General features: G+C 37.5%; 1 protein-coding gene across 1 annotated transcript in view; it reads left to right on the top strand.

Moving 5' to 3' along the window:
• SESN3 (sestrin 3) overlaps positions 1–8,869 on the top strand; it is an 81,422-nt gene extending 72,553 nt beyond the window's left edge. Inside the window, exon 10 of the mRNA XM_027849353.1 lies at positions 915–8,869. Within this exon, the coding sequence (XP_027705154.1) occupies positions 915–1,001 (87 nt within the window). The 3' untranslated portion in view covers positions 1,002–8,869. The remainder of the gene's footprint in view (positions 1–914) is intronic.
• Positions 8,870–25,777: the final 16,908 nt, after the last annotated feature.

The following is a 25,777-nucleotide window of genomic DNA, read 5'->3' as shown; positions in this document are numbered from 1 at the left end:
CACTTACTAAAACAGCCCATAAGAATTCTTGCATGTACTATGACTGGAGGGAGCTGTGTATCTCTAAAGAAAGTCCTAGATGCTCTTTAGCAGCTTAAATAAATACCTGTCTTGGCTTTTTAGAGAAGGAAGGAGAGGTGTGTGGCAAGAAATCTGGCATTTCTGAGAACAAACAGAAGTGCACTGTCTGAAAGAAAAGAAAAGCATATTCCTACACCTCAGAACAACAGCAAAATAGGAAATTACATGGGTTAATGTGAAAGCAAATTGTGGGAAAATGTACTTTATATAAATTAATCATGTAAAATTAGAAGTATCGCTTTGTGTATGTAAATATTATGACCCATTTGCCAGTATACAAAGCTGTCTGTAAGCAGCAGCTCTTAATTAAATTGGCCCCACCCAAATTCTGCAATATTTAGGGGCTGATAAAATCATTAAGAGTATAGCCTTATAATTGAGAAAAGTAACATAAAGAAAGCTCTACTCAAGTGAAAATGAATTCTGCTCTTTCTCTGACTAATCAGAACCAAGTAATTAAAGCCTTAGTAACTCAGAGATATCTTTAATCAAGTTTTCTTGTTTAGTTTGTTGTTCTTAACTGAAGTTGGTTGTAGGTTAATGTTACTATGAGTAATAACCTCTTTTGGAATCCAGCAATCATTCATTTGAGTTTTTTGAGTCAACCTTTTATGTTTCACTATATTTAGGCAAAGCTAATGTGACTCTTCTGAGAGAGGTATATTTTTCTACAAATGTACTGATTTCACTGAAAAATGGAAAATATACAGATACTTGTGTTTACGTGTTTAGGAAACCTCTTTCTGTTAATAATCAGAAATCAGATTTAAGGAAAATGAATGCAAAGTTGCTTGTCATACTATTAATAGGAAAAAACGTGCTTTCCCCTTCAGGTTCATGTAAATCTGCTCTTAATGGAAGCCCGCATGCAAGCTGAACTTCTGTACGCTCTTCGTGCTATAACTCGTCACTTGACCTGAAGCATCATTGCAGAGAAAGCGCCACGTCACAGATGTGTGGAAGACCTTTTCACGGAAGATACGCACCAGAAGCTGCTTGTGATGTAGCATCAAAAAATGATTCAATTCTCTAGTGTCCAAGTTTAGCCGTGTTTTTTGTTTTGCGGCTGTCATGTGCAATGATGTGTTTTATTTTTCTTGATGCGTAACATTACTAATGATAGCAAACATAACACTGAGGAGCACTACTTTACATCATTTCTAGTTGGATTTTTTTTTTTGATAATGGTTATAAATCATGAACCTGCTTTGTTAAAGCTTAACTTCAGTGCTTTGAGGTGTGTGTGTGTTGTGTTTTTGTTTGTTTTCTTCAAGTATAGGAGAAGCGCTTATGTTCTGTTGAAGCCATCATTGTTCAGGTTATTGGAATGAATCCAGCTAGGAATGTCCCCATCTGGCCATTTTCAGATCCTAATGCTGTGTCCTAACGCTGGCAGAGGAAAAGCATGCACTGGGGAGCCAAGCTGCTGTGCTCGCTGGGTGCTTCTTTGTCTCCAGGAGATTATTTGTCAGGCACTGGTTTTTCTACAGCTATTGGTGATGTCGTGAAATGTGATGCAACCATTGTCCACAGTTTAATGTGAAAGTAATCATGATAAATTCTCTAGCATGCTACTGAAATGCCAAATTCAGCCATTTTCCTTTCTTTCGTGCAACAGAAGTTTTAGTTCTCCATTTCAGATGTACATATTAAAGTGGAATTATGCACAATCCTTTCTATCACTGACAGTGACCCTCAGTCTTCTGAAGGCATGAGTGCTTGCTTAGAGTGCTGCTTACCATGCACTAAGTGGGCACCTGGACACTTTCATACACACAAGACTGACCAAAAAGTTTTTCTTTGCACATTTTTCCTTTCTCATACTGCTTTTCTCTATTGTGAAAAGCAAAGGAAGGCTAATATGTTTTTCCTGTTAAGTCTTCAGGAATTATTTCCCATAATTTTCATTCATTTAATAAGTTGAACAGTTTATTCAAAGGTAAAAATTGTGTTTCTATGCATTAATGTGAGTGAACAAAAAAAAGAAAGTGCAATATGTTTTTTTTTATTAAAACCACCAACTTTCCCCCTATTATGTCACTGCAAAAGTGTCCTTCTAAGTATAGCCATAAAGAAATTCTGAGTCAAATTTCTTTATTGCACAAGGCTTAACTTTTCTGTTTTACCTTACTGGAGTTGAACAATCTGCTCTTTAAATGCCAAAGCATCCCCTTCCCCAGAAAAAGCTCTTTAGACAACAGAGAATATCCAAGTGGGGGGAAGTTAGCTGCCAAAAAAGTCATCTTTTAGCATTTGGGGTTTTTTTGGTTTTTTTTTTTGCTTGACTAGACTATCTTCAGAGAGCACAAAATTTCTGTGTTTATAGCTTTACTTTGTGTTGTGTTGATGAACCAGTGAAGTGCCTAAAGAGATGCTCACACCTATCCAGTAGGACACAACCACACTGCTTAAGTGTTTTTAGGTTAAAAGTGACTTGATTTTTTTTTTTTAACATATACAAGCTTTCTAAAAGAATTTTCAGTTTTTCATGAAAAATGTATGAAAACCCAGATTATCCATGGAGATTTCATTTGAGAGTTTCATTTTGGTCATCTTTAAGTAGGACTAACTTTTTTTTCCTTGCAATAATCATGGATCCATAAGTTACTAAAATCAGTTCTCCCCCTTCCATTTCATCATCCCTTTGCTGTGACAAGACATTAGACTGGTTTTTTTGTTTTGTTTTTTAGTTCCAGATAAGAAAATGAAAAAATGATTGTAAATGTAATATAAGATCTGCATTTGGGGATTGTAGACTTTTGCTTGAAATCCTTCTTGTGAGGAAAAATCATAAATTTTTATGAAGACAGGGTGGTTTATTTAAAGAGATTATTCAAAGAACTGCATACCAGAATCTCTTCTGTGTTTTTTTTTATTACATAGGCTATATTTTGACATTATTCATTATCACATATATAAATATATACACACATATTCGCAATTAACTAAGTTATTCAGGAGAATGGCAAGAGGCAGACAACCACATAAATGTCAGTTTGACTTAGTTATGTAGATGCTTCAAGTCGAGGATACCTAGTACTCTTGATATTTTTTTAACTGAAATTCCTTCAGTTGGTGGCCCCACTTTTGTTGCAGATCAACTGTACTGTAGTGTAAAAAATTTTACTTCAAAGACGTGAAGGGAGGAGTTCTCACAGGTCATCAGAGGAGCTTTTAGAAAACAAGGTGTGAAACAAGGTTTAGGTAACTAATATAACCACCTACCGATAGTTCTCTTTCCGGAAGCTGAAGTATCCAGAGTTTGGAATATGGAAATATTAGTGCCTTTACTCGATCTCTTATCTGGCAGAGTTTCCTTTGAGCTCAGCATTCATCTTGTCAGTGATGGGGAAAGCAGATGTGGAATTATTAATAGAAAATAAAATTATTTCATTGTGAACCTCAAAGTGAATCAGCCTAGAGAAATTGATTTCTGAAGGTGCCAGAGCACCTTCTATAATGCAACATGCACAGCATTCCAAGTGGTGAATGCCATATTACCTACTACGAGTTTGCTATTACCTTTCTGCATATATTGCAAACTCGAAATTCTGATGCGGTTTTCCAGGGTGGTATTTTTTCAGAGTATTGCATTTACTATGTAATGATTTATAGTATAGCTTTTATACTCAAATGTAATATTTTTAAAATAGGCATTTGTTCAGAATAGGTGTAAAGTTATGATTATATCATATGCTTACCTACACCTTGGGCTCACATTGTGCCAAACATAAATGTGCAAATGTAAGTTTAAAAAAAATACTCGTGTGAATGTGAATCCTTGAATTTTGTTTATGTTCTGAAAATTCATTTTAATAGTCCCTTGAAGCATATGCTCAGCTATCCCAGTTTGCCCCAATAAAATCTTAAGTCAAGACCCTCAGCTGATAAACAGACAGGGTGCTTAGATGAAGGAACTAGGCAGATAGAAGAGAATCTTCCAATCAGATGGACCTTCAATTAACTCATAAAATAATTAGGAGGAAGGGATGATGCCTTTGAGAAAGAACTACTTGTTAACTGCACCTCTTTGAATTAAGTTCATAGCCAACACCCCCAAAAGGATCACAGCTACATCTTGTGATGCTTTCTGAGGCTCAAAGACAATTAAGGTGGAATCTTACGGGAAAACCATTTTGCCTTTCATTGTATGTTTAGAATGCCAAAGCATAATTGAACAACCTAAGGTTGTAGCTTAGGCTTAGTTATATCCCCTTGTTTAATTTTTAGAAATTGTTTCCTATGAGGGTTAACATTTGAAATATATTAAAAAGTCAATTAGCATTGTCCCACAGCCACCTTTTTCTTTCACACCATAGGCGATTTTTCTCTGACAAAATCTTCTCTTTATCTGCCTCAGTAAAATAAAACGATTAATGAACGTAATTGAAAACAATATAGTCAGTCACCATTTTGAGGCAGTCTGCATGCATATAAAATAGTAACTTTTAATTAAAGCTTTAAGGACACATCAGTAGGAAAAAAGATTCAATTTCAGTGCATATTATAGAAGTGATTTTGCACTCTGGTGGTAAAATGAGTTTATTTTGTTTTAAAAAAAATTGTAAATCATTATTTCTCTGGAAAAGTGAGACCTTAAACTCCTCTCTATCAAATAGGACTTTTTAATTTCTTATGCAAATGATATGGTCTTGCAAGAGTAAAAAGTATGCAACAGGAAAATAATGTAAATGATATAAATAGAGTACTTTTATAGATATAGCTTAAACTACTCAAAAAAAGGAGACACATGGTTCCTCTATTCAGATTAAGTTTTAAATTGTGTAATTTCTATGGTCAGAATCTTCTGTATTCTCTTTCCCCTGTGGAATCTGGGATTCAAATTTAGCAGTCTCTCTCCCAAACAGTTCTGTAATGTGAATGTATTCATCTCAGTCAACAGAATGTGAGTGACTGTTAAATGTGGAGCTCATTTTGGTATTCATTTGGCTTACGTAGCAGAGTGTGCTCAGTTGAAACTAAGACAGAGAATGAAGCAGGTTATGGACGTGGAAGTACTGTAGTAGAACCATGTGAGAAAAGAATTCTATCCAGAATTGCCTGGACTTGGAAATGTTTCAGGGAACATTTGGAATATAATTCTTAGTCTATGTCTGTTCTCAATAGAGTGCATGCAAGACAGAAATAAAATTTTCAGTGTGGGAACTCCTACATGCAAATATAATCTTAAACTTTCCTGCCTGCTTTATCTTCTTCCAAGTGCCTCAGCCTTTCACCTGCTTCCCCCAGCCTATCCAGTCCCCAAACCATCACCAGCCATCTGCTTAGAGCCATCAGCTCCTACTTGTCTTCATCCTTCCAGAAAATGACTTTGTTCCATTAAACTTCTAAAATCCCTTCACCACCCAGATATCTTCTGTCTTCAGATTTGTCCCACCACCCAGACTTTGTCCCAGATACCATACCTTGTCTTAGGAAGCACCAGACTAAAGTTTCTGGACACTTCAGTAATGTATCCTGACCCTACAGATCCCAACCTGCCAATATTTCTCTTCTCCTCTACCTCATCTCTGAAGAGAGTATTAACCATGAGTGTCCAGCATTTTTGTGGATTTACTTTTTAAAGAGGTAACCAGTTATTCAGGAGTACAAAATTTCAGGTTGTATATTTTTTAAAAAAGATTTTTATCTTCTACTGAAGTAGGAATCTTACTCATATATAACACAGAACTTGAAATATTTCAGCAGTGCAGAATTTTGAAGGGATTTGAAGTCACCATCCTTCCATGGGTCAACAGTAGGGCAAAAACATTGATATTTATGTAAGTCATTAGAATAGGAACTTAAATTTTCCCCCCATTCATCCAGTTTACTATGCTATCTTTTGGAGATTCGAGAAATCCCTATCTTAAAAAAGTATATTGTTCCAAAAATTCATTTATTAACTTGGTTATGTGGAATGGAAAACACTTCTTCTCATGGAATTATGGTGCTTAAGATCTCAGGCTATTTCACAAAAGACTGCTTAACTCATAATGTAAAATATACATGTGAAATCAGCTACATATTGTGTTAAATGGGCTTGTTTGAGCTATCCTAGGAATTCATATCCTCTCTCTCTCTCTCTCTCTCTCTTTCTCTCTCACTCTCTCACTCACACCTCCTGTCTCTCTTACAAAAAAAAAAAGTTATACCATTTTTCTATGTGAAAATGTGTTGTATAGCAAGAATGCAGTACTCTGTGAAATGTTTCTTCTCCAGCTAGGGCTTCAGGCAGTGTCATCAACAAGGATTCTTGCACTTAGGGCTTCTGAAAAGAGTCCTGCTGCAGTATAGATTAGCCATTTGTGTGAGGTAGTCTGGGGAGTGCATGGACATTCACTTAAGCAAGCATTTATTAAGTGCCAGACATTATGCTAGGTACTAGGAGATACAAAAGAGAAACAAAACAGTCCCTGCCCTCAAGGAACTTCCAGTTTATCTTATATGACTATGTCTCACTTGCAGATGAACAGCAACCATGTTTTTATAGTATAGATAAAACATGATCCTGTGGTAATCTATGGATGTTATTCATTCTCAGTAAGGAAAAACTCACTCTGACAAAAGTCAAGTCAGTCAATCAGCACACATTTATTAAGCGCCTACTATGTGCCCAGCATTGCACTAAGCGCAGACTTCAAGAGGCCAGGAACAAATTGCTGGCCTGTTTAGGGAGAAAGATTTAACAGTGACTTAAGGAGCTTATTTTTATTAAAGCAGATCATAAGATATTTTAAACCTATTATGGGTGTCCCACCATGAAGTACAGATTGAAGAAAACAAACAAAAAAGCCCACATTGTTGGGATGTTGATTTCTTTTCAGTGCCTGTAGAAATCCTGGAAATAGGACAGACGATAAAATCGCCGTTAGAACAAATAACTATTTTGGAGCTCAGAGGACACTTTGAGCATGTGAAAAATCTGATGATGATGGTTTTAGTACTGAAATTTTACTCAAACGTTGGAGTTTCTTGTACTTATCAACTTAATTTCTTGCAGGTGAATGCACAGCAGAGCATATGTAAGCACTACTTTTAAGGAGAAAGATCGGTTTTCTCTGTTCCTAACAGGAAGTATTACTTGTGAAGCCTGACTGGCTTCCCTGCACATGTTAGGAAGCTTGCTGTTGAAGTTGGCTAGAGATCTTTTCCTGAATAAGGCTTCTTCATAAACATATAATTGCATGTGAGATTAATTAGGCTATTTTCTCCATTGGGTTAAGATGCCACAGTCAGGGAGAAGTAGCAGATAGAGGGGAGAAGGAATGCCAGTTGGACAGCTAAGCGAACAATTTTCTCTTGTTATGTTGAGAAACAACTTCTTTGCTGAATTTCACTGGTTCTGTCAATTGTGTAAGTTAAATGTTTAGAGATGTTCTCAAATGAAAATAGGCTGGACTTTTGTTCGGTCCAAAATCATTTTGTTTTGTGGTCACAAGAGAAAAATGTGATTTTTCCCTCCTGCCCCCCTTTGCTTTCTGTTGTTTCACATTTCCTTATTCCCTGGGCTATCCAAAACAGGACAGTCACAGAAAGCAAACTGAATGGTGGTTAGGAATTTTCCTTTTGCTAATAGGACAGGCAATCCACACACAGTCTATACAAGGCAAAGAAGCAAGTCTTGTAAACCTGGGCTGCTGCCTCAATACTTGGATTAACCTCTTAGAAACTGATAATACTTTTCCTGATCATGGTAGAACTGGATGTATCCTGTAGCTTATGATAGGATTTGAACTTGAAATTCCTCTTGTTACTGATTTTGCTGGACCAGCTACAATAATGAATGTATATATTAAGACTTTGTAGCTGATATGCAAATCAAGATCAGATTGCCAACTTCTTGACTTTTGGTTTTAGACATGGTTTCATCCAGAAGTCGTGAGCAATAGATGTAGCATGCTGTGAACGTCTATTATCTTATATTCTTTAATTCATCAGTATTAATACAAATTATCTTTTGTGTTCCTTGGTACTTTTTATCCAATGTAATCAGAAGCTGTGATGTTTTGCCTTTGTAGTCCTGTGCTTTGTTACTGTAATGTTTAAATTTGTTTTTATGAAGCACGTGACTTTGGGCCAATGTGAGGCAGATGGTGTGATCTGTAAGACTGCAATATTGTACTACATAAGGTTTCAAATTAGAATAAGCTTTTAACAAATAGACCATTGATGCAATTTAGGATTCACACATACGATGTCAAACATCAGTCTTCTATTTATAGTTTTAATTCCAAAAGTAGCAAACTTGATAAACAGTCACTTTCAAGTTGCCCTTGCTAAAAACAAGCCCTGCTATACATAAAGTCTAATGTAGTAGTTAATGATATGCCTTTACAAAACCTGTGCCCACTACATGAGTCAGCAGTTAAGACATTTTCTTAGGGGAACCATGAGAGCTTTTTGCATTACTAGTTGTTTTTTTTTCTTATGTTGCTGTTTTTGTAACTGACTATAAACTGACATGAACAGATCAGTTGGAGTATAATATTCTAGTGCTTTTAGTCTGAATTTCTTTGGGGGAGAATGGTAATATTATTTGACCAGATGCAAAAGGAACTGTTAGTGAGAGTCGAGACAAACAACATTTTAAATAAAGGAATTGTGTATTAACATGTTAACAACAATTCATAAATCTGCACTTTTTATGACATTTTGAAATTCTATTTATAGGTACGGAACAATGGGGTTTGTTAAACTGTATCACATTTATACTTGCTGAAATTTCTTTCATTGTTATTAGTAGGAATTTTATTGGTTCAATAAAATTGGCAAAACCAACCCCTGATATTTGCCTTTTATTTGCTTGATGAACATTTGTAGGTGAGTAAGACTGGTTGCCATGGTTCCATCTTGCATGATTATTTATGCTCCAAAAGATGTCATCAAATGTCCTGGAAGTATTTTCTTCCTCTTTTCTTCCTGACCCATCAATATAATGGGGACTTTTAAAATACTTTGTGATATTTGCATTAATTCTTTTATGTACAAAATACATAAAACCTGTTGTATAAATTTAAATGTATAGTCATTGTGGAAGCATTCCCTTTTAGCATGCCATTGAGTCCTTTGGTGGTCCATGTGGTACTGGGCCCAGCCCTGTAATTTCATTGATATGGAGGACTCCAGGTGAGAAAACTCCCTCTGTCAAAGCAAGTCAGTACCTGCTCTGCAATTTGCAGGTTTAGAGAAGTGTCTGGAGCACAGAGAGGTTAGATGATTTACCCAGGGTCACTCATCCAGAATGTGGCTGTGAAAAGGCGCCAAACTAGGTGACTTTTGAGGCTTACCTTTCTATTAACTCAAAGCAGTCCGAATAAAACCACAGTCAGCACCACACAAAACCTGGTCATTTCTACTATAAACAAAATATTTTGGAACAATATTCCAAAAGGCAAAAAGATATGGGCTTACAACTGAGAATAACCTGCCTTGTGAGGTTGAGTATAATCCTACAGGTGGAAAAATAAATGTAGAACAGAGAATTGTCAAGCATTCGTAATGAAAAGACTGGAGTTGAATAGGAACTTCCAGAGCAACTTAGGTAAATTTGAGCGATTGGAAGGAGCTATATGATGATGTAGTGCTAACATTCTAATAGAGGAAGAAGAAACAGGTACTCCTCCCCCAGTCTTAATGTCTTCATAGGGTGTTGAGGAAGTGAAGAAAAATAACAGTACTGATGGGTGGCTAGGTTCTATTCTTGTGGTTTAAAGAGGACAGAGAAGGGAAGGAAAAAGGAATGTTCTAGAGTAGAAAGAAGGAAGGGGTGAAGCTTGCTATTTCTCATAATTGGGATACATGGGCATCAAATGACTCTCTTGTGGGGAACGAAGGAAGGCTGGACAGTTGGCACAGAAATACATCAAATTCAACAGGCGCATTAACATGTTTAGCAATAATGATGCAAAAAAATCCCCTGAAACATTTTAAAATCACAAAAGGGTTCAGAAGGAAGTAAAAACTTTTTTTAAAAAATACATAAAATGGAGATTCATAGTGTCATATGCAATCCTCTTTTGTGATCTGAATCTATGGAAATGCTTCCTTTTGGGGGGGGTTAAGTTCAGGGGAAAAAAAATGATTCATGTTGAACTGGAGAGAGGACACAGTGCTTAAGCTGTTCACAGGCCCAGCATTCTGAAACCTGAAGAAGACGTGTGAGGTCAGTTGTGCATGTTTCCTAAAGGAAGTCTTTTGCTTTGACTTCTAATGAAAATAATATCATCTCTATGTGCGACCCCTCCGTGGAGGTCTTCTCTGGAATGTGCATGACTGTTTCCCTGACCTCTACCATGGATTGTGTTCTTTAGCAAGGGCCCACAGCATTCAAGGCCCACTGAAAAGGGACAGAGTACAGGCACAGACCCCTCCCCATCAGTGCTCCATAGAATGGCCTTCACTACAGGTTAAAGACAGAATTTCCCACAGTGCACTTTAATTTCCTGGTCAATGGTCACCTGTATCATTAACATTTTTTGAAACTAGTATTCAATAATATTTAATATTGTCCTACTGTGTGCAAAGCATTGTACTAAGAGCTGTGATTGATTCAAAGACATGAAGCCATCACTCAAGATCTTTTCAATCTAGTTGGCAAGAAAGTAATAGACAAACAACTATAGTTAAAATTAAGGATTAAGATAATTAGACCCCACAGAGGTTAACAAAGTGCTGTCAGACAGCTAAAGGAAACACCTCTTCATTTCTATCTTTGTATCCTTCAGTGTGTAATATAATGCTTGGTTTATCATTTTCATAAATACTTACTAATTTGGACCTACGAGAGCTTCATGAAGGGGTGGCATTTAGATTTTGAAGAATGAGTAGCATTTGAGAAGACTAACATTGGGAGTAGGTAATAAGGGACACTTTATCTGAGACAAATGTCCCTTCAGGACAATTTCCCTTTTCAGTGGACTGAAGATGTCACTAGCAGTGGGGCATTTAGATCTGTTTTAGCTTCCTCTTTTTTTTTTTAATTTTTTTTTCGTTTCGACACCATCACACAAAGTAGTTCACCGTGAAATCTCTTATAATGTGTACTCCCCCACCAAACAGTCAAGCAGAAAGACAGAAAAGTGATTGTAACCAATGGTACTTGCAGCCCTACACTTGGTTTAGCCTTTGTGAAAAGAAAGGAAGGGCATGAGTTTTTCCAGAACCAATTTTATCCGTTTTTGAAATTTGATTTTTTTTTCCATTGCTTATTCACTTCTATAGTCGTTGGGTCCATTTTTCTTTTTCATTTTGCTTGCTTTACCCTGCATTATGTCATATGAATTTTTCCACATTTCTTTTAATTCTCCGTATTCATCATTCCTTGGGATACAAAAATGTTTTTTAACATGAACATGCTGTTATTTTGTTCAAGACCCCCCAAATGTTCTTTAACATGAACATGCTGTTATTTTGTTCAAGACCCCCCAATCAGGAGGCAGTTTATTTTAAACTTTTTAACCTCATTCTACAAACTATTTCTTCCTCAAGAGCTATTTAAATCAGCCAACTAAAAAGCATACTGCGCTAAAAACCAAGCTCTTACTGGGATTTCCTAACTTAAAAGTGGAACCTCTAACTACAACAGTCAGATAGCACCTCCTGAAAGGCTTGTGTTAACCATACTCATTCACCATGCTCATCATTACCTCCAAGGCTTTGGCTAGATTTCTGCCTCATCCAAATAAATCTGCTCTTTGATAGTTCATGATTGTCAGTGCCTTTGTGGAAAGCACCAACCCAATCCAATCCAGAAGGCCTTAACCAAGTCCCAGCTATGTGTAAACATCCTCAGCACCAGGGACACAATGAAAATTGGGGCCTGCCCTCAAGGGGGTTATTCTTTATTGGCAGGTTATAAAGTTAAGAACCTATTTAAGAGTGGGTGACAGACTATGAGAGTTTTGTTTAGTTTTGTTTTAAATACCATGGGCAAAGCTCACACAAGCATTTCACTCCTTTTGGCTTGAGTTACTTTGTTCTGCATAGCTATTTAAGGGGTGGAAGGTGGGGATCCTAACCTGGAAATCATTCAGCTCTGTCCATGTGAACTGGGGACAAGAAATATGAGTCTGTTCTTCCGTTTCAGGGACTCCCCCTTCAAATGCCATATATCTATCTTTGGGTCAGTTTACGTGCAACCCACAGAGCAGATGAAGAAGGCAATATTTGCAAAAGCTGGGGAGAGCCAGCCTTAGCCAGAGACCACAGAAAGCTCTAAAAAACACCAAATTCCCCTTCCCCTAGAGAGTTTGGAACTGCTGTAAACAAGCAAAGCAGACCCCAGGAGGGAATGTGTCATTCTAGAGGGCATCCTCTGACAGTCCTCCATTTTGACTTATCTCTGTTTTATTTTCCTTTTTTTTTTTGGCTTTAAGTAACTTTAGATTTTTCTCTTGGTCAGAGTTAAATGCCTACAAAGCCTTCTGTGACTTTGCAGAGGATCCAGTGTGGTCATTTCAAACCACCACAAGAAGCCAATAGGGCCCTTTTCTTCCTCTTCTCTTTATCAAGGTAGAGCTTATTTCTAAGGTTTTATGGATACTTTTTTGTTCTTATCTTACTGTGACTTCCCAGTACCCTCTCCACACCCCCTACGCCCCCACCTCCCTTGGAACAACAACAACAAAAGAAAAAATAGTTAAGCAAAACAAACCATCAGGGCAACTGAATGTAACCATCTGTGCAACATTGTATCTCTAACCACCACCTCCCTACTGAGAGGAGTAAAGACCTATTTTATTGTTAGTCCTCTGAAGGAGCCCAGATTGGTCTTCATATTTAATCTGAAATAAGCCTTTTAGTTGTTTTCATTTACATGACCAGGGTCACTGTGTAGCTTGTTATCTTTGTTCTAATTTCTTTGTTCTGCATCTGTTCATACAAGTCTTCCCATGTTTCTTCGAATTCCTTTCGGTCTGTGTGGGCATTCTCTCCATTTGTCTACAGTGTCTACACTCACCAGTCCTCATCCTCTAGTGCAGGTGGCTCTTTGACTGAATCCAAACTTCACAGAACAAATCCCCTTAACAAAATGATTTGTTCTATAAAACTCAGACTCAGTCAAAAGGCTCACCCAGGACCTAGAAGGCCACATGTGGCCTCCAGGCCACAGGTTCCCCACCCTTGCTGTAGTTCATGCCTTTCGGTGAATCCTTTGAAGAGGATCTATCAAAACACGTGTGCTGCATCCTCTGATTCTTTTTGTATCCTATGCTAACCATCTACTAGCCCATTTATTCACAGAAAGAAGATAAGCACTTAATTGTTTTGTTTAGCACTTTTATTAACATTTATTTATTTATTGTTCTTTTTAAAAATTCAATTTTATTTTATTTTCAGTTCCAAGTTCTCTACCTTCCCCCTCCTTTTCCCACACCCACTGAGAAAGCAAGAGCAACAAAACCCCAAATTTCTATTTTAGTCACATTCCCTCCCCCACCCCTAGAAAAGGAAGAAAGGAAAGGAGGAAGGGAAGAAGGGATAGAAGAAGAAAGAAGATCAGAGAGAGGGCAAAAGAAAGAAAAAGAGAAGGAACTATGCTCCAATCTGCCCTTTGAGGCTGTCAGTTCTCTATCTCAAGGTGAGCAGTAGTTATTAACATTTATTGACCACTTTACTAAGTACCAGACACTATGCTAAGGGGATACTGGGGATACAAATACAAGCAAAAAAGAAAGACAATCCCTGCCTTCTAGGAGCTTGCATTCTAATGGGGAAAAAACCCAACCTATAAAAGGGAGCTGAAAAATAAATGGGGGCAGAGATTAAGATACATAAGTTGGGGTGGGGTGGGTTTGATAGGGCATGATTTTGAATTTTACTAATCAAGAATAGAGCTGGGAGTGATGAAGGCACTCAGGGAAATTCCATAATGACAGAACAGCAGAAGCATGGTTTTGAAAGTCCGGAAGCTAGAACAGGGCCAACAAGGAAAAGAAGGCTGCCTTGAACCCCTCCACAAAATGAAAAAGAATGGTGGAAAGTTATTGAGAAATCCTATGAAATTTGGACAGAAGCAGCCCTGGAAAAGTGGGAGATTTGGTATTGGGACATAAATGAGCACAGTCATTTATTTTATCATAGATTTAGAGACAGAAGGGATCTCGAAAGTCCTCCCCTTCAATTTAACGATGAGAAAAGGAAGGCCGAGAGAGGTGAAGTTGCTTACCCAAAGTCATATGGATAGTAAGTAGCAGAACTGAAATGCTTTTAAAAAAATATTTAGCATTCGCTTTTTTAAATTTTGAATTCCAGATTCTCTCTCTCCTCAGTCCCTCCTCCACCCATTGAGAAGGCCCTATTATACCCAGTATGCATGTGAAGTCATGCAAAACATTTCAATGTTAACCATGTTGCAAAAAAAAAGCACAAAAAAGAAAGTGAACAAAATATGCTTCAATCTACGCTGAGTCCATCCGTGCAGAACTGAAATTTAAACAAGTCTGTTCATACTGACTTTGTCCAGATTGAAGCAAAGTGGACCTATGATTTAGTCTGGTTAAGTTTCTAAACAAGAATGCTAAAAAAGTATACACCCAAACAAGATTTGTTTTTCCCTTCAAAGATGCCAAAGGTTTTATACTTATTTGACAATTTAATTTCCTCCCCAGTAGGACATAAGCTTCTTGAGGATAAGAATTTCTCATTTTTGTCTTTGTATGTACTGTGCCTGCCACATACTAGGTGCTTAACAGACATTTGTTAAATTAAGTTTGTTAACTTGGAGTTATCTTTGATTCTTCCCTCTCTGTTACTCCCCCAACCCCACATTCACCATTTATGACGTATCCTCTTCTACCTACATACCTGACCACTAACCCCTGCATTCAGGGTCTCTGCTCTTTACCTGTTCACTCTGTTTTCCATATACCTGCCAGTTGAATCTGTTTGACCATGTTGTACCCTGCCCTATGTCTAGGATAAAATATAAACTTTTTGAACTGGAATAACGCTCTCTAGAACATTACTCAAACCTACCTTTTCAGATTTATTTATATTACTCCCGTCTTGCATTGTAAATTCTCACCAAGCTAGCTATTCCCTAATCTTTTCCTTAACTCTCCTGCCTCCATGCATTCACACATTGTCCCCCTTGCCTGGAGTATCCTTCCACCTTATCATAGCCTGTTAAAAGTGTTATCTTGCCTCAAGATCTGTCACAGGTGTCTCTTTTTCTATTAAGTTTTCCCTGTTCCTCCCAGCTAAAAGTGATTTCTCCCCCAAATATTCTTGGAGCACTTTGTCTGGACCCAAAAGAACGTAAGCTTTTTGAGGACAGAGGTGGTTTGTTTTGTTTTGCTTTTCTCATTTTGTCTTTGTTTTCCCAGTACTTAGTTCAGTGTCTTCCTTGATCTTAGTAAGTGTTTCTTGGGTTAGAATGTTGGACCTTTCCTTTGCTTCTGTCAAATTCTGTGTGTTATGCTCATTTGTCTCCATGACACATTCTCCCTAATTGACAATAAGCACCTTGAAGGGCAGAGAGCATTTTTATTTTTAGTGTCTAGTTCCTTACTCATAGTAAGTAATTCATAATTGAATATCTATAAAAGCTATTTATATCTAAAGATAATAATTGCAAGAAGGTAGTGTGTATTGTCTCTTATGCCCATGGGAGTTACACTTGTTCATGTGGGTCTATCTAGATGTGGTTCCAAGGAAAACACAAATAGGTCTAGAATCTGCTATCCTCCATCCTCCTTCAAAGGAGATACCTGCAAGGAGGAGAAACAGTAGGTTGGGGCCAGAGGATAGATACTCTACTCTCTTCAAAGAGAGGGGTACTGGACTAGAATGATACCTATCTACCCCCTCTCCCCCACATATCATTAGTCTAGATGACATAGTTTCTAGGTTCAAGCTGAGCTCTCAATTGCTATCACTTAAGGGCTATATATCTGAGCTATATATCCAAGGCTTGACTCTTTTCCCACCAAATGCCAGTTCCATAATGAACACATGGAGCAAACAGCAAATAAACCCATTTAGCCAAGTTGATAGCAAAACAGAAATCTGGAAAGTTATACAGATAAGGATGCATGCCAGACTATGCACAAAGTGAACGTGCTGTCCTACTAGAAGTGGGAGAACTATCAGAGAGAGAGAGAGACAGAGAGACAGAGAGACAGAGAGTGAAACAGAAAGAGACAAGAGACACAGAGAGAGAGAGAGAGAGAGCTAGCCAGCTCTCATGTCAGGGGAAATTCCCTGAAGTGTCCAGTGTAGTAGGCTAAGGATAGGGACATGTTCAACATGCTGACCTCTTCATATGTTGACTTCTTCCCAGAGCCTTTTTCTCCTTTCAGGCACTGGAAGAGAATTTGGAGAGTAAGTACCAGAACTGAAATGATTTTAAAAAATATTAGCATTCACTTTTTAAAATTTTGAATTCCAGATTCTCTCTATCACCTCAGTCCCTCCTCCACCCATTCAGAAGGCAATATTATACCCATTATGCATGTGAAGTCATGCAAAACATTTCAATATTAACCATGTTGCAAAAAAAAAAACCAAGAAAAAGAAAATGAACAAAATAGGCTTCAATCTACACTGAGTCCATCAATGCATATATTTTTTTCTAGGAGCTGGAAGCAGTAAGACCAGGATCTCTCCTCTTCTTCAAGCTCTCAACTCTGCCCAGCCTTTTATGCAGGCATGAAACATCAAGGAAGAGTCCATTTGTGCAAATGGATTTTGAGCCCAGGGTTAGAGCTCAATCTGTTAAGTCCTACAAATTAGATATATTTGTCTTTCCATTGATTGGGGATGAGGATTATCTATTCAATTAAAAACATATTTGGGGCAGCTAGGTGGCACAGTGGATAGAGCACCGGCCCTGAAGTCAGGAGGACCTGCGTTCAAATCCAGCCTCAGACCAGACATCTGACACTTATTAGCTGTGTGACCCTGGGCAAGTCACTTAACCCCAAATTGCCTTGCAAAAATAAATAAATAAATGAAAATATCTACTAAGTATCTGCTTTAAGATACTGGGATTATGACAATGAAAAATGACAATCCTTGCCTTCATAGAGTTTATATTTATTAGTTACTAAGTTTATTTTGATTTCATTTGTATTTTTTAAATGTCTGTATTACTAACACAAAAACAACGTGGCATTAGCTATATATTTTTGATAACAAAAATATTGTGAAAAGCTTGGAAATATGTTACCCAGAAATTGTCCACACTAGTTAAATAGTAGTGAATTGAAGAAAAAAATTAAAGTGGGGACAGTGAATAATGGATGATCCTTCTGGCTTACACACTAAATCCCAAAAAACTATTGACTTCCATTGGGAAGAAGCTATCCTGAAGAAGCATCGTATGATAGAAAGTATATTGACCTTGGTCATCTTAGCTCTGTCATATCTTAGCTGCATGATCTTGGAGAAGACCCTACATTTATCTAACTAACAAACAAATGTAGTTGAATGAGATGATCCTGAAAGTGTCATCTAGCTCTTAACATTCCTATTATCCTGGGATGCTAAATACTTGGAGGCCTGAGTAAGTGGTCCAGTTGTTTGAACAAAGATGGTAACAGCAAGCAGAGGCCTGGTGGGTGTGCATGGCTATCATTTAGAGTAAAAATGGGATTGAATGCATGGATCCCTTTTTAGAGATGGGAAAGCAGATGAAGACAGTAGGAAGAAGAGCTTAAATCTGCCCATCCTTGGAAGACCCATTTTAACATAACTTAAGGGGAAAAAGTCAGGGCTGAGTTACTGAGACTTGAAACAGTCTAGAAACCTGTTTTTCTTCCTTGAAACAAGGATGTGGTTTTCTTCCTTTAATTGCCCAGAAAGCTAAAAACCCAAGCCATTGCTCACCAGACTGATTTCTTAAATAAAACTACAGAATGATACCCCCTTGTACCTTCAAATGGGGGAAAGTGCCTGTGAATTTACACCCCAAGCCACTAAGAGCTGAAATGCTAGGCCATAATCACAGGCTTCCTTTGAGTAACAACTGGGTTCCTGTTGCCACAAGGCAACTGGGTTCCGTGGGATACCAGAACAACAAAGTTCTTCCTTGTTTGGTTAGGAAGAGGGCCTCACTCCCTAGCACTAACTTAAAAAACACTTTTGGGAAACTCATTGGCTCTTAATGATGTGGCCTCTTCTGCTACAGTCTCAGGTTTGTGTGCTTGAAAATATCATGGCTTAGGTTAGGCGATGTCCCAGGCCCTCCTTTACGGTGAAGAACCCCCTTTCCTTGTTCAGCAGGCCAGGCATATAACACAGTGGAAAGACTTAAGGGGACAAATTGCAGGAAAAGACTTTAAAAGATTCTGTTCCTTTTTTTTTTTCAATATATAATATTTTATTTTTTCCCCAATTACATGTTAAAACATTTTTTAACATTTGTTTTTTGTAAAGTTTTGAGTTCCAAATTCTATCTATTCCTCCCCCACCCCCCACCCCCATGGTAAGTAATCAGATATAGCTTATACATGTGCAATCATGTAAAACAGGAGTGAGGAACCTACAACTTCAAAGCCACATGTGGCCCTCTAGGTCTTCAAGTGCGGCCCTTTAACTGAATCCAAACTTTACAGAACAAATCCTTTTATTAAGGGGCAGGAGGGGAGTTAGTTTGCACCAAATAACTGCTTGTATCCTTTCTCAATTTGAAAGTTAGTGATTCTGTGATGTATGAAACCCAGGTCTTTCCTGATGCTGTGTCCAGCACTCTTTAAAACACACACACACACACACACACACACACACACACACACACCTTCCTTTCTCTCTCCCCCTTTTTTTTGAGAAGCATCACAGTACAGCAAATAGAGAGCTGGCCTCAGAATCAAGAAAACCTGGGTTCAGGTCCCCGTGTTTGATAAATATTGGTTGTGCCCCATGTGCTTTCTTTTATGATTTTTTAAAATACAGCCCTGAAAAACCAGGCTTTGATAAAGCCCATTGAGATTCAAATGGAGCTACTTGATCATGCCTAAAACCCAAATCACTCTGGCTCTCACTGATTGGCCAGCAATAGCCCAAGCCTCACCTGGTCATTATTTGGGTTTTGATGGCTCAGAGTGAGTATAAATAACTATTGTTTCTGTTCTAGCCAGAAACCCTGAGGGTCTTCTCCTCCCAGGTGGATTTTTTTTTTTGAGTAGGTAAAGGAGGCCATTTTTTTGGCTCATTTCTTACCTAGCCTTAATCATTGAATGGGTGTTGCCTCAAACAAAGACCTGGGAAAGACCTTAGCTTAAAAAGGTCAAGATCTCCCACTGCATCTGGGGCCATCTCCAGTCATCCTGATCTATATCTTGCCACTGGACCCAGATGGCTCTGGAGGAGAGGGTGAGGTTAGTGACTTTGCACAGCCCTCCCTTACTCAAATCCAATTCACTTGCAAGTCAAGACTCAACCTTCCTGATGTCATTGGTCCTCTTCTAGAATGAAGGACAAACAACAATCTCTCTAAAACTAAAAGTAGTAGAGAAGTGGACTATCTACATGGGTAGAAAGTTTTCTCATCGAAAAGTTCTCTCCCCACCCATAGCTTGACTGATTCCTTTTAGTTCCATATTAGTCATTTCTATGTATATATGTGTATATACACATACGCACATATATATACACATACATATATATTTATATATAATATATATATACACATACATATATATTTATATATCATATATATATACACATATATATCTATTCTTCCCTACCCCAACTCAAGCATTCTTTGAGAAAAAGAAAAGAGATTAAGCAAAATCTGTTGACAGTGACTACATCTATGAGCACATGCAACATTCCATGACTATTCCCCAACTCTAAGGAGGGAGGTGGTAGCCCTTTTTAAATTAAACAGTGCCATCTCTCAGGTGTAGCCAATCAGGGAAGTAGCCCAGTTTATAATCTAAGCACAATTTAACTGAAAGCTGTTTAGCTTGCAGTGATAATCAAGTGTATTTGTGAATGGTTTCAAACAAGGAGATTAGATTAGTTTAGATTAGATCATTAGATAAAACATGGATTAATTAACATTTACTATGTTGCCAGGCACAGTGTTAAACTCTGGAAATACAAATACAAGCAAAAAGACATTCCTTACCCTCAAGGAGTTTACAATCTAATTGGGGTAGGGGAAGACAATACAATTATCCCTTCCACATGGTGACTTTCCCCATCAAGGTTTGGATATATCTCAGGTGGACATAAGAAATCAAATGGGAATTTGGGGGGAATTTTGTGAAAGCTATGGACAGAAAAAGTCTAGAAACTCAGAAATGCATAAAATATATGTATAGTATTGCACAATATCAACACAAATTTTATGATAAGGTACTGTAAACACCTCATAAAAGAAAAAAGAAAAAATTCAGACTTCTTCTCTGCTATGTAGGGTGGGCCAAAAAATTTTATGCAGATTTTCCAGATGGCAGGGGCTCCGAGTCCCTAACCACAATGATGTGGAAGGAATAACTACAAATAAAAGGGAGGAGAAGGTAGAAAAGTAGTCTAGAGAGTACGGAGCTGATCTGGGTTAAAAATTATCAAAGTGAATATGTTTAGTGCAGTTCCTTTCTCAGATCTGGGTTCTGGGGTGAGAAGAAAGCTTCAGGATGTAGGCACTGTTAACATAAGAAGGACACTGTGGCAGAAGTGGAAAAATCCACAAGGAAATGGAGGTTCCCCCTCATCTTTTCCCCTTTCCCATTTTCTTTGTCCCAGTTGGTCTTGGGCTAGATTTAGTTGTTTTTCTTAAGTCCTCAGGATCAAATTTCTTTATAAAAAAGAAGTCAATCTGTTCAAACTTCAAGTTCTTCTCAATGGGACCAAAATGGTGGAGTTGTATGAAACAACACAGCTCAGTTCTCTTAGTTCTCTCTCTCAGGTGCTTATTAAATGTTTTTTGACTGACTGATGTAATAGTGTACTCAAAGAAAACCAACTACAAAATTAATTGAAACAATTAACTTCAGCAAAGTTACAAGACATAAAATAAATCCTCACAAAACATCAACATTCTATATAATATCAATAAAAATCCATCCGGAAGAGGAAGAAAGAGAAATTGCATCGAAAATAACCCCCGAATGCATAAAATATTTGGAAGTCTACCTACCAAGATACATACAAGAACTATATGAATACAACTACAAACTACTGTTTACAGAAATAAAAGCAGACCTAAATAATTAGAGAAATATTAATAGCTCAAGGGTAGGACAAGTTAATAGAATACAAATGACAATACTACCTAAATTAATTTCTGTATTCAATGTCATTCCAATTAAACACCAAAGGATTATTTTATAGAACTAGAAAGAATAATAGCAAAATTCATATGTGCAAGGGGTCTTTAAAATATACTCAGTTTACCTAACAAGGAGGCACTCTGCCTCCCCTACCACATGGATGTGTGTAGCCTCTTTGATTGGCTAGGCTGAGATAATTAGTCTCTTTCTGGTTCCTTTGCTTTCTTGGGCTCTCTTTTTGGCTCAGAATCTTTCCCAAAGTGTCCAGAGGGTATAGATCTCAGTTCAACCACAGTGTGGGTAGGTACCATGAACTGAAAGGGGAAGGATTTCCTTCCCCTACTCCCTCTTTAACTCTACCTCAGAGAAATGGGCCTGAGGAGATTTATTTCTATTCTCTTTCATTTGTCTTTCTCTGTTTAACATGCCAGAAGTGATCCCTAATTGAACTCAGAAATTCAAGTCATGATGGTTTTGGTGATGTAGCCAGCCAGCTCAGCAGGGAAGCCCAGAGAAGACAGGGCTTCTAGGACTTGAGCCCAGCACAGGTTTTAGGACTTTGAACAGGAACTGGGTGCCCTACAGAAACTGATCAATGCTATGAACCTAATCCCCTTCCCCTCCCAAGGGTAAAGAAAGTGGTGCAAGGGGAGATAAAGATGAAGCCCCACATGTTATAGAATAAGTTTGTATATTTGTGCTTATATCTTTCGAAGCAAACATTCCTTTGTAAAAGCTTATTTGACTGTTATTGGTTAAGTGGAACTAGGGAGCAGGGGATCACCCTTTAAAATTGGGGGAACACTAATGGTGCAGGTACAGCCAATGGCAGAGAAACTAAACCCCTCCCAATCTCCCTGAAGGGTCCCAGAGAACCCTGGGGATGGGGTCAAATGTAATATACCCGACCTTCAGGCAATGGGAGACCAGGGTAGCAGTGTTACATATAGAGACAAAAAGGGTCAAAAATCTCTAGGGAAATAATGAAAAAAACTAGGAAAGAAGGGGGCAGTACCAGATTGTCAAATATACTGCAAACAGTAATTCTTAAAACAATTTGGTACTGGTTAAAATTTGGAGAGTTCCATCAGTGGAGTAGATTAGCTACACCTCATCCAGAAGTAAACAAACCTAATAGTATAGCGTTCAATAAACATAAAAACTCCAGCTACCAAGATAAGAATTCACTATTTGACTAAAAAAAAACCACTGGGAAAATTGGACAGCAGTATAGAAGAATTAGGTTTAGACCAATAACTCACACCTTAGACCAAGATAAGCTCCAAATGTATATGTGACCTTAAATTTAAAAGGTGTTATCATTTTTAAAAATAGAGAAATGTGGAAAAAAATACCTATCAGATCTATGGATAGAAGAAAAGTTCATGACCCAACAAGAAGTAGAGAGTAACAGAGATGATAACATGGATAATTTTGATTACATAAAACTTAAAAGTTTTTGCACAAATTCATAAAGTTAAAATTAAAAGAAATAAACTGGGAGGAAAATCCTTGTAAAAAATTTCTCTGATAAAGGATTCCTTCCCAAGATATAGAAGGAAATGATCAAAATTTATAAGAAGAAGAACCATTCTCCAATAGATAAATGGTGTAAGGATATGAACAAGCCATTAAATGTTTGTTTTGTTTTGTTTTGTTTTGTTTTGTTTTGTTTTTTCACTGAGTTCTCCTTGGGTGTACCTACAATTCAACTTCCTTGAAAAATGGAGTTCTCAGTCAATTAGCATCCTGTTATGCTATTTATCTCACATTATTATTGAGGTTGTTGTTCATCCTTCCTTCTGGAAGAGGACTGATAACATCACAAGGATAATATCTTGACTTGTGCGTGAACATGCTTTTGATTCAGCACCCAATGAAAATCTCCGGTGTGTCCAGTGGGCTCTAGTCCTACCTCAGTCAAGCCACGGTTGTCTCTACCTGTAATGATGTGTCAGGAGACGATGGTAAAGAATATATCTAGGTTTTCATTAATGTCAATAATGAGCCCCTTAAAGTGACCATATGCATTGGAATTCATACTCTTCAGTTATAATTACATAAAATCTAGTGATTGGTTCCAGCCCAATGAAAATATACAATGTGAATTTGAATAATGTGACCACTTCAAGGGATTATTTGAACTAATCAGACCTATTCATATCTCTTCAAAACACAAAAAATATCCTTTCCCTTAGCAAATCAACTTGTGGTGATGAATAGCATTCAACATTAGGCTTTTTGTTTCTGGATATGGTACTCTTTGGGGCTAGATCATGGTTATGTAGCCAAGTTAAATGGTTAAAATTGCTGCCTCCTTGATCCAGGGCTGCCAACCTGATACATAATTAGCAGAGCTAAGGGATACACAGAGTAAAGAAATATAGTTTCTTATTCAGAGTGATTATACTGGAAACAGCAAGATTATTATTTAATGATGTTACTTCCTAGATAGACATGAGAGTGGTTGAGATTCAAAATGTTTCCACTAAACAGTACACAAGGAATAGAGTATTGGACTGGTGTCTGGGAACCTGGAGTTGTAACATTTCTGGCTGGGTGACCTTGGGTAAGTCATTTAATCTTCAAAGTCTTCCTTTTTCTTCTTTGAGAAATATAAGGGTTGTACTAGATGATTTTCAATTTTTTTTTCTAGCTCATCATTCTTTGGCACAAGTTGGTGCTTTGGATGGGAGGTTGTACTCTGATTCCAAAGTCTCTTGTAACTCTGAGGTTTGATGATCCCATGTAGTTTTATCCCATGGACCAATGTGATATTCTGTTTAGTATTTGGCCCATTTCTTACAAAATGCTCTATTTACCCACTCTATTTCGTGGCTTTTTCCCCCTGTGGATATTTAACCAATGAAATAAGAGAACGATGCTGCGATACTATTCCAGATGGGGCTGGACAGAGGCACTGATCACTTGGTAAGTCCAGTTGGAAGTACGAACAGTCCTTTCTACTCATGCTGCCGTGAATTTACTTGAGGTGTCCGTTACTATTCATCTGCACAGGAGGTGTCAAACACATGGTCTGGAGCCTCATATAGCCCACAACACTCCTGAGTCTGGCCCAAACCAGATTAAAATGTAAATTGGGAAATATTTAACAAAATAAATAAAAATGAAATGCAATATGGATAATGTTAATATGTGGTTTTCTAAATCAATATGCAACCCATAAGGATCCATTTGTATGGTTTAGTGGAGTGGTCCCCATTTCTTTTCTAGTCAGACACCACAGATCTGGACTACCATGGTTAAACTCCTTTGTTCTCCCAGGCTTTATTCCTTCCTCCCTTCACACAATTACACAAAGATGGCTGCCCTTTATGCAAAGAGCTAATCATGTCATTCCCTTCCTCATATATCTTCAGTGACTCCCTATTGCTTATAGGATGAAATACAAATTCCTAAACCTGGCATTCAAGGCTTTCCATAATTTGGTTCCAACCTACCTATCCAAAATTATTTTATCCTATTTACTTTTTTTTTTTTTAGGCAATTGGGGTTAAGTGACTTACCCAGGGTCACACAGCTAGCAAGTGTTAAGTGTTTGGTCTGAGGCTGGATTTGAACTCACGTCCTCCTGACTTCAGGGCTGGTGCTCTATCCACTGTGCCACCTAGCTGTGCCCCCTATTTACTTTTTAACTCATTCTATGTTTTTCCCAAATAGAACTACTCATTGTTCACTGTTCTCATTCTGCACTTTCCTGCATCTATGCCTTCATATACACTAGCCCATATGCCTAAAGCCAAATCTATCTGACTTCCTAATTTTATCCATTGATATCCTTTCCTCCTTAGGCTCGAGTACAACCCCCTACAAGAAACTTTCACTGATTCCTCCAGAACTAATTATTAAAGATATGACTTGGGATGACTTACTCTAGATAAACCTTTTGTTCACTACAGTGATTACAGCTTTTCCTTCTAAATGTTCCCAAACCTTCTCTTTAATAATAAGTTCTATCACTTTCTTTTTAGGGATTTAAGTAAAGCTTATCAGCCTAGTTGGAAGAATTTATTTTTTCTTTATGCAAATTAATCAACAGTAATTTATTTCCTTGGTTAAATTATCTACTTTACTTTATTTCCCACACTCTGTATTTCCACATGCAAAAATAAATATAAAGTGTATTTTTCATTTAATTTAATTTTTTCTCAATTACATGTAAAGAAAAAATTTTAACATTCATCTTTTAAAAATTCTGAGTTCCATATTCTCTCCCTCCTTCCCTTCCCGCCCCACTTCCTGAAAAGGCAAGCAATTTGATATAGGTTATACATGCATAGTTATCTAAAATGTGTTTCCATATTAACCATGTTACAAAAGAAAATACAGATATACCTCCCCCAAGAATAATAAAGGAAATTAAAATAGTAAACTTCAATCTGCATTCAGATTCCATTAGTTCTCTCTCTGAACGTAGATAGCATTTTTCATCTTAAGTCCTTTGGAATTGT

This window comes from Vombatus ursinus, unplaced genomic scaffold (genome assembly GCF_900497805.2).
Source record: "Vombatus ursinus unplaced genomic scaffold, bare-nosed wombat genome assembly UNPS02007344.1, whole genome shotgun sequence".
NCBI classification, from domain to species: Eukaryota; Metazoa; Chordata; class Mammalia; order Diprotodontia; family Vombatidae; genus Vombatus; species Vombatus ursinus.
The sequence above is the reverse complement of the archived record's forward strand: the minus strand, read 5'-3'. Positions and strand labels throughout refer to the sequence as shown.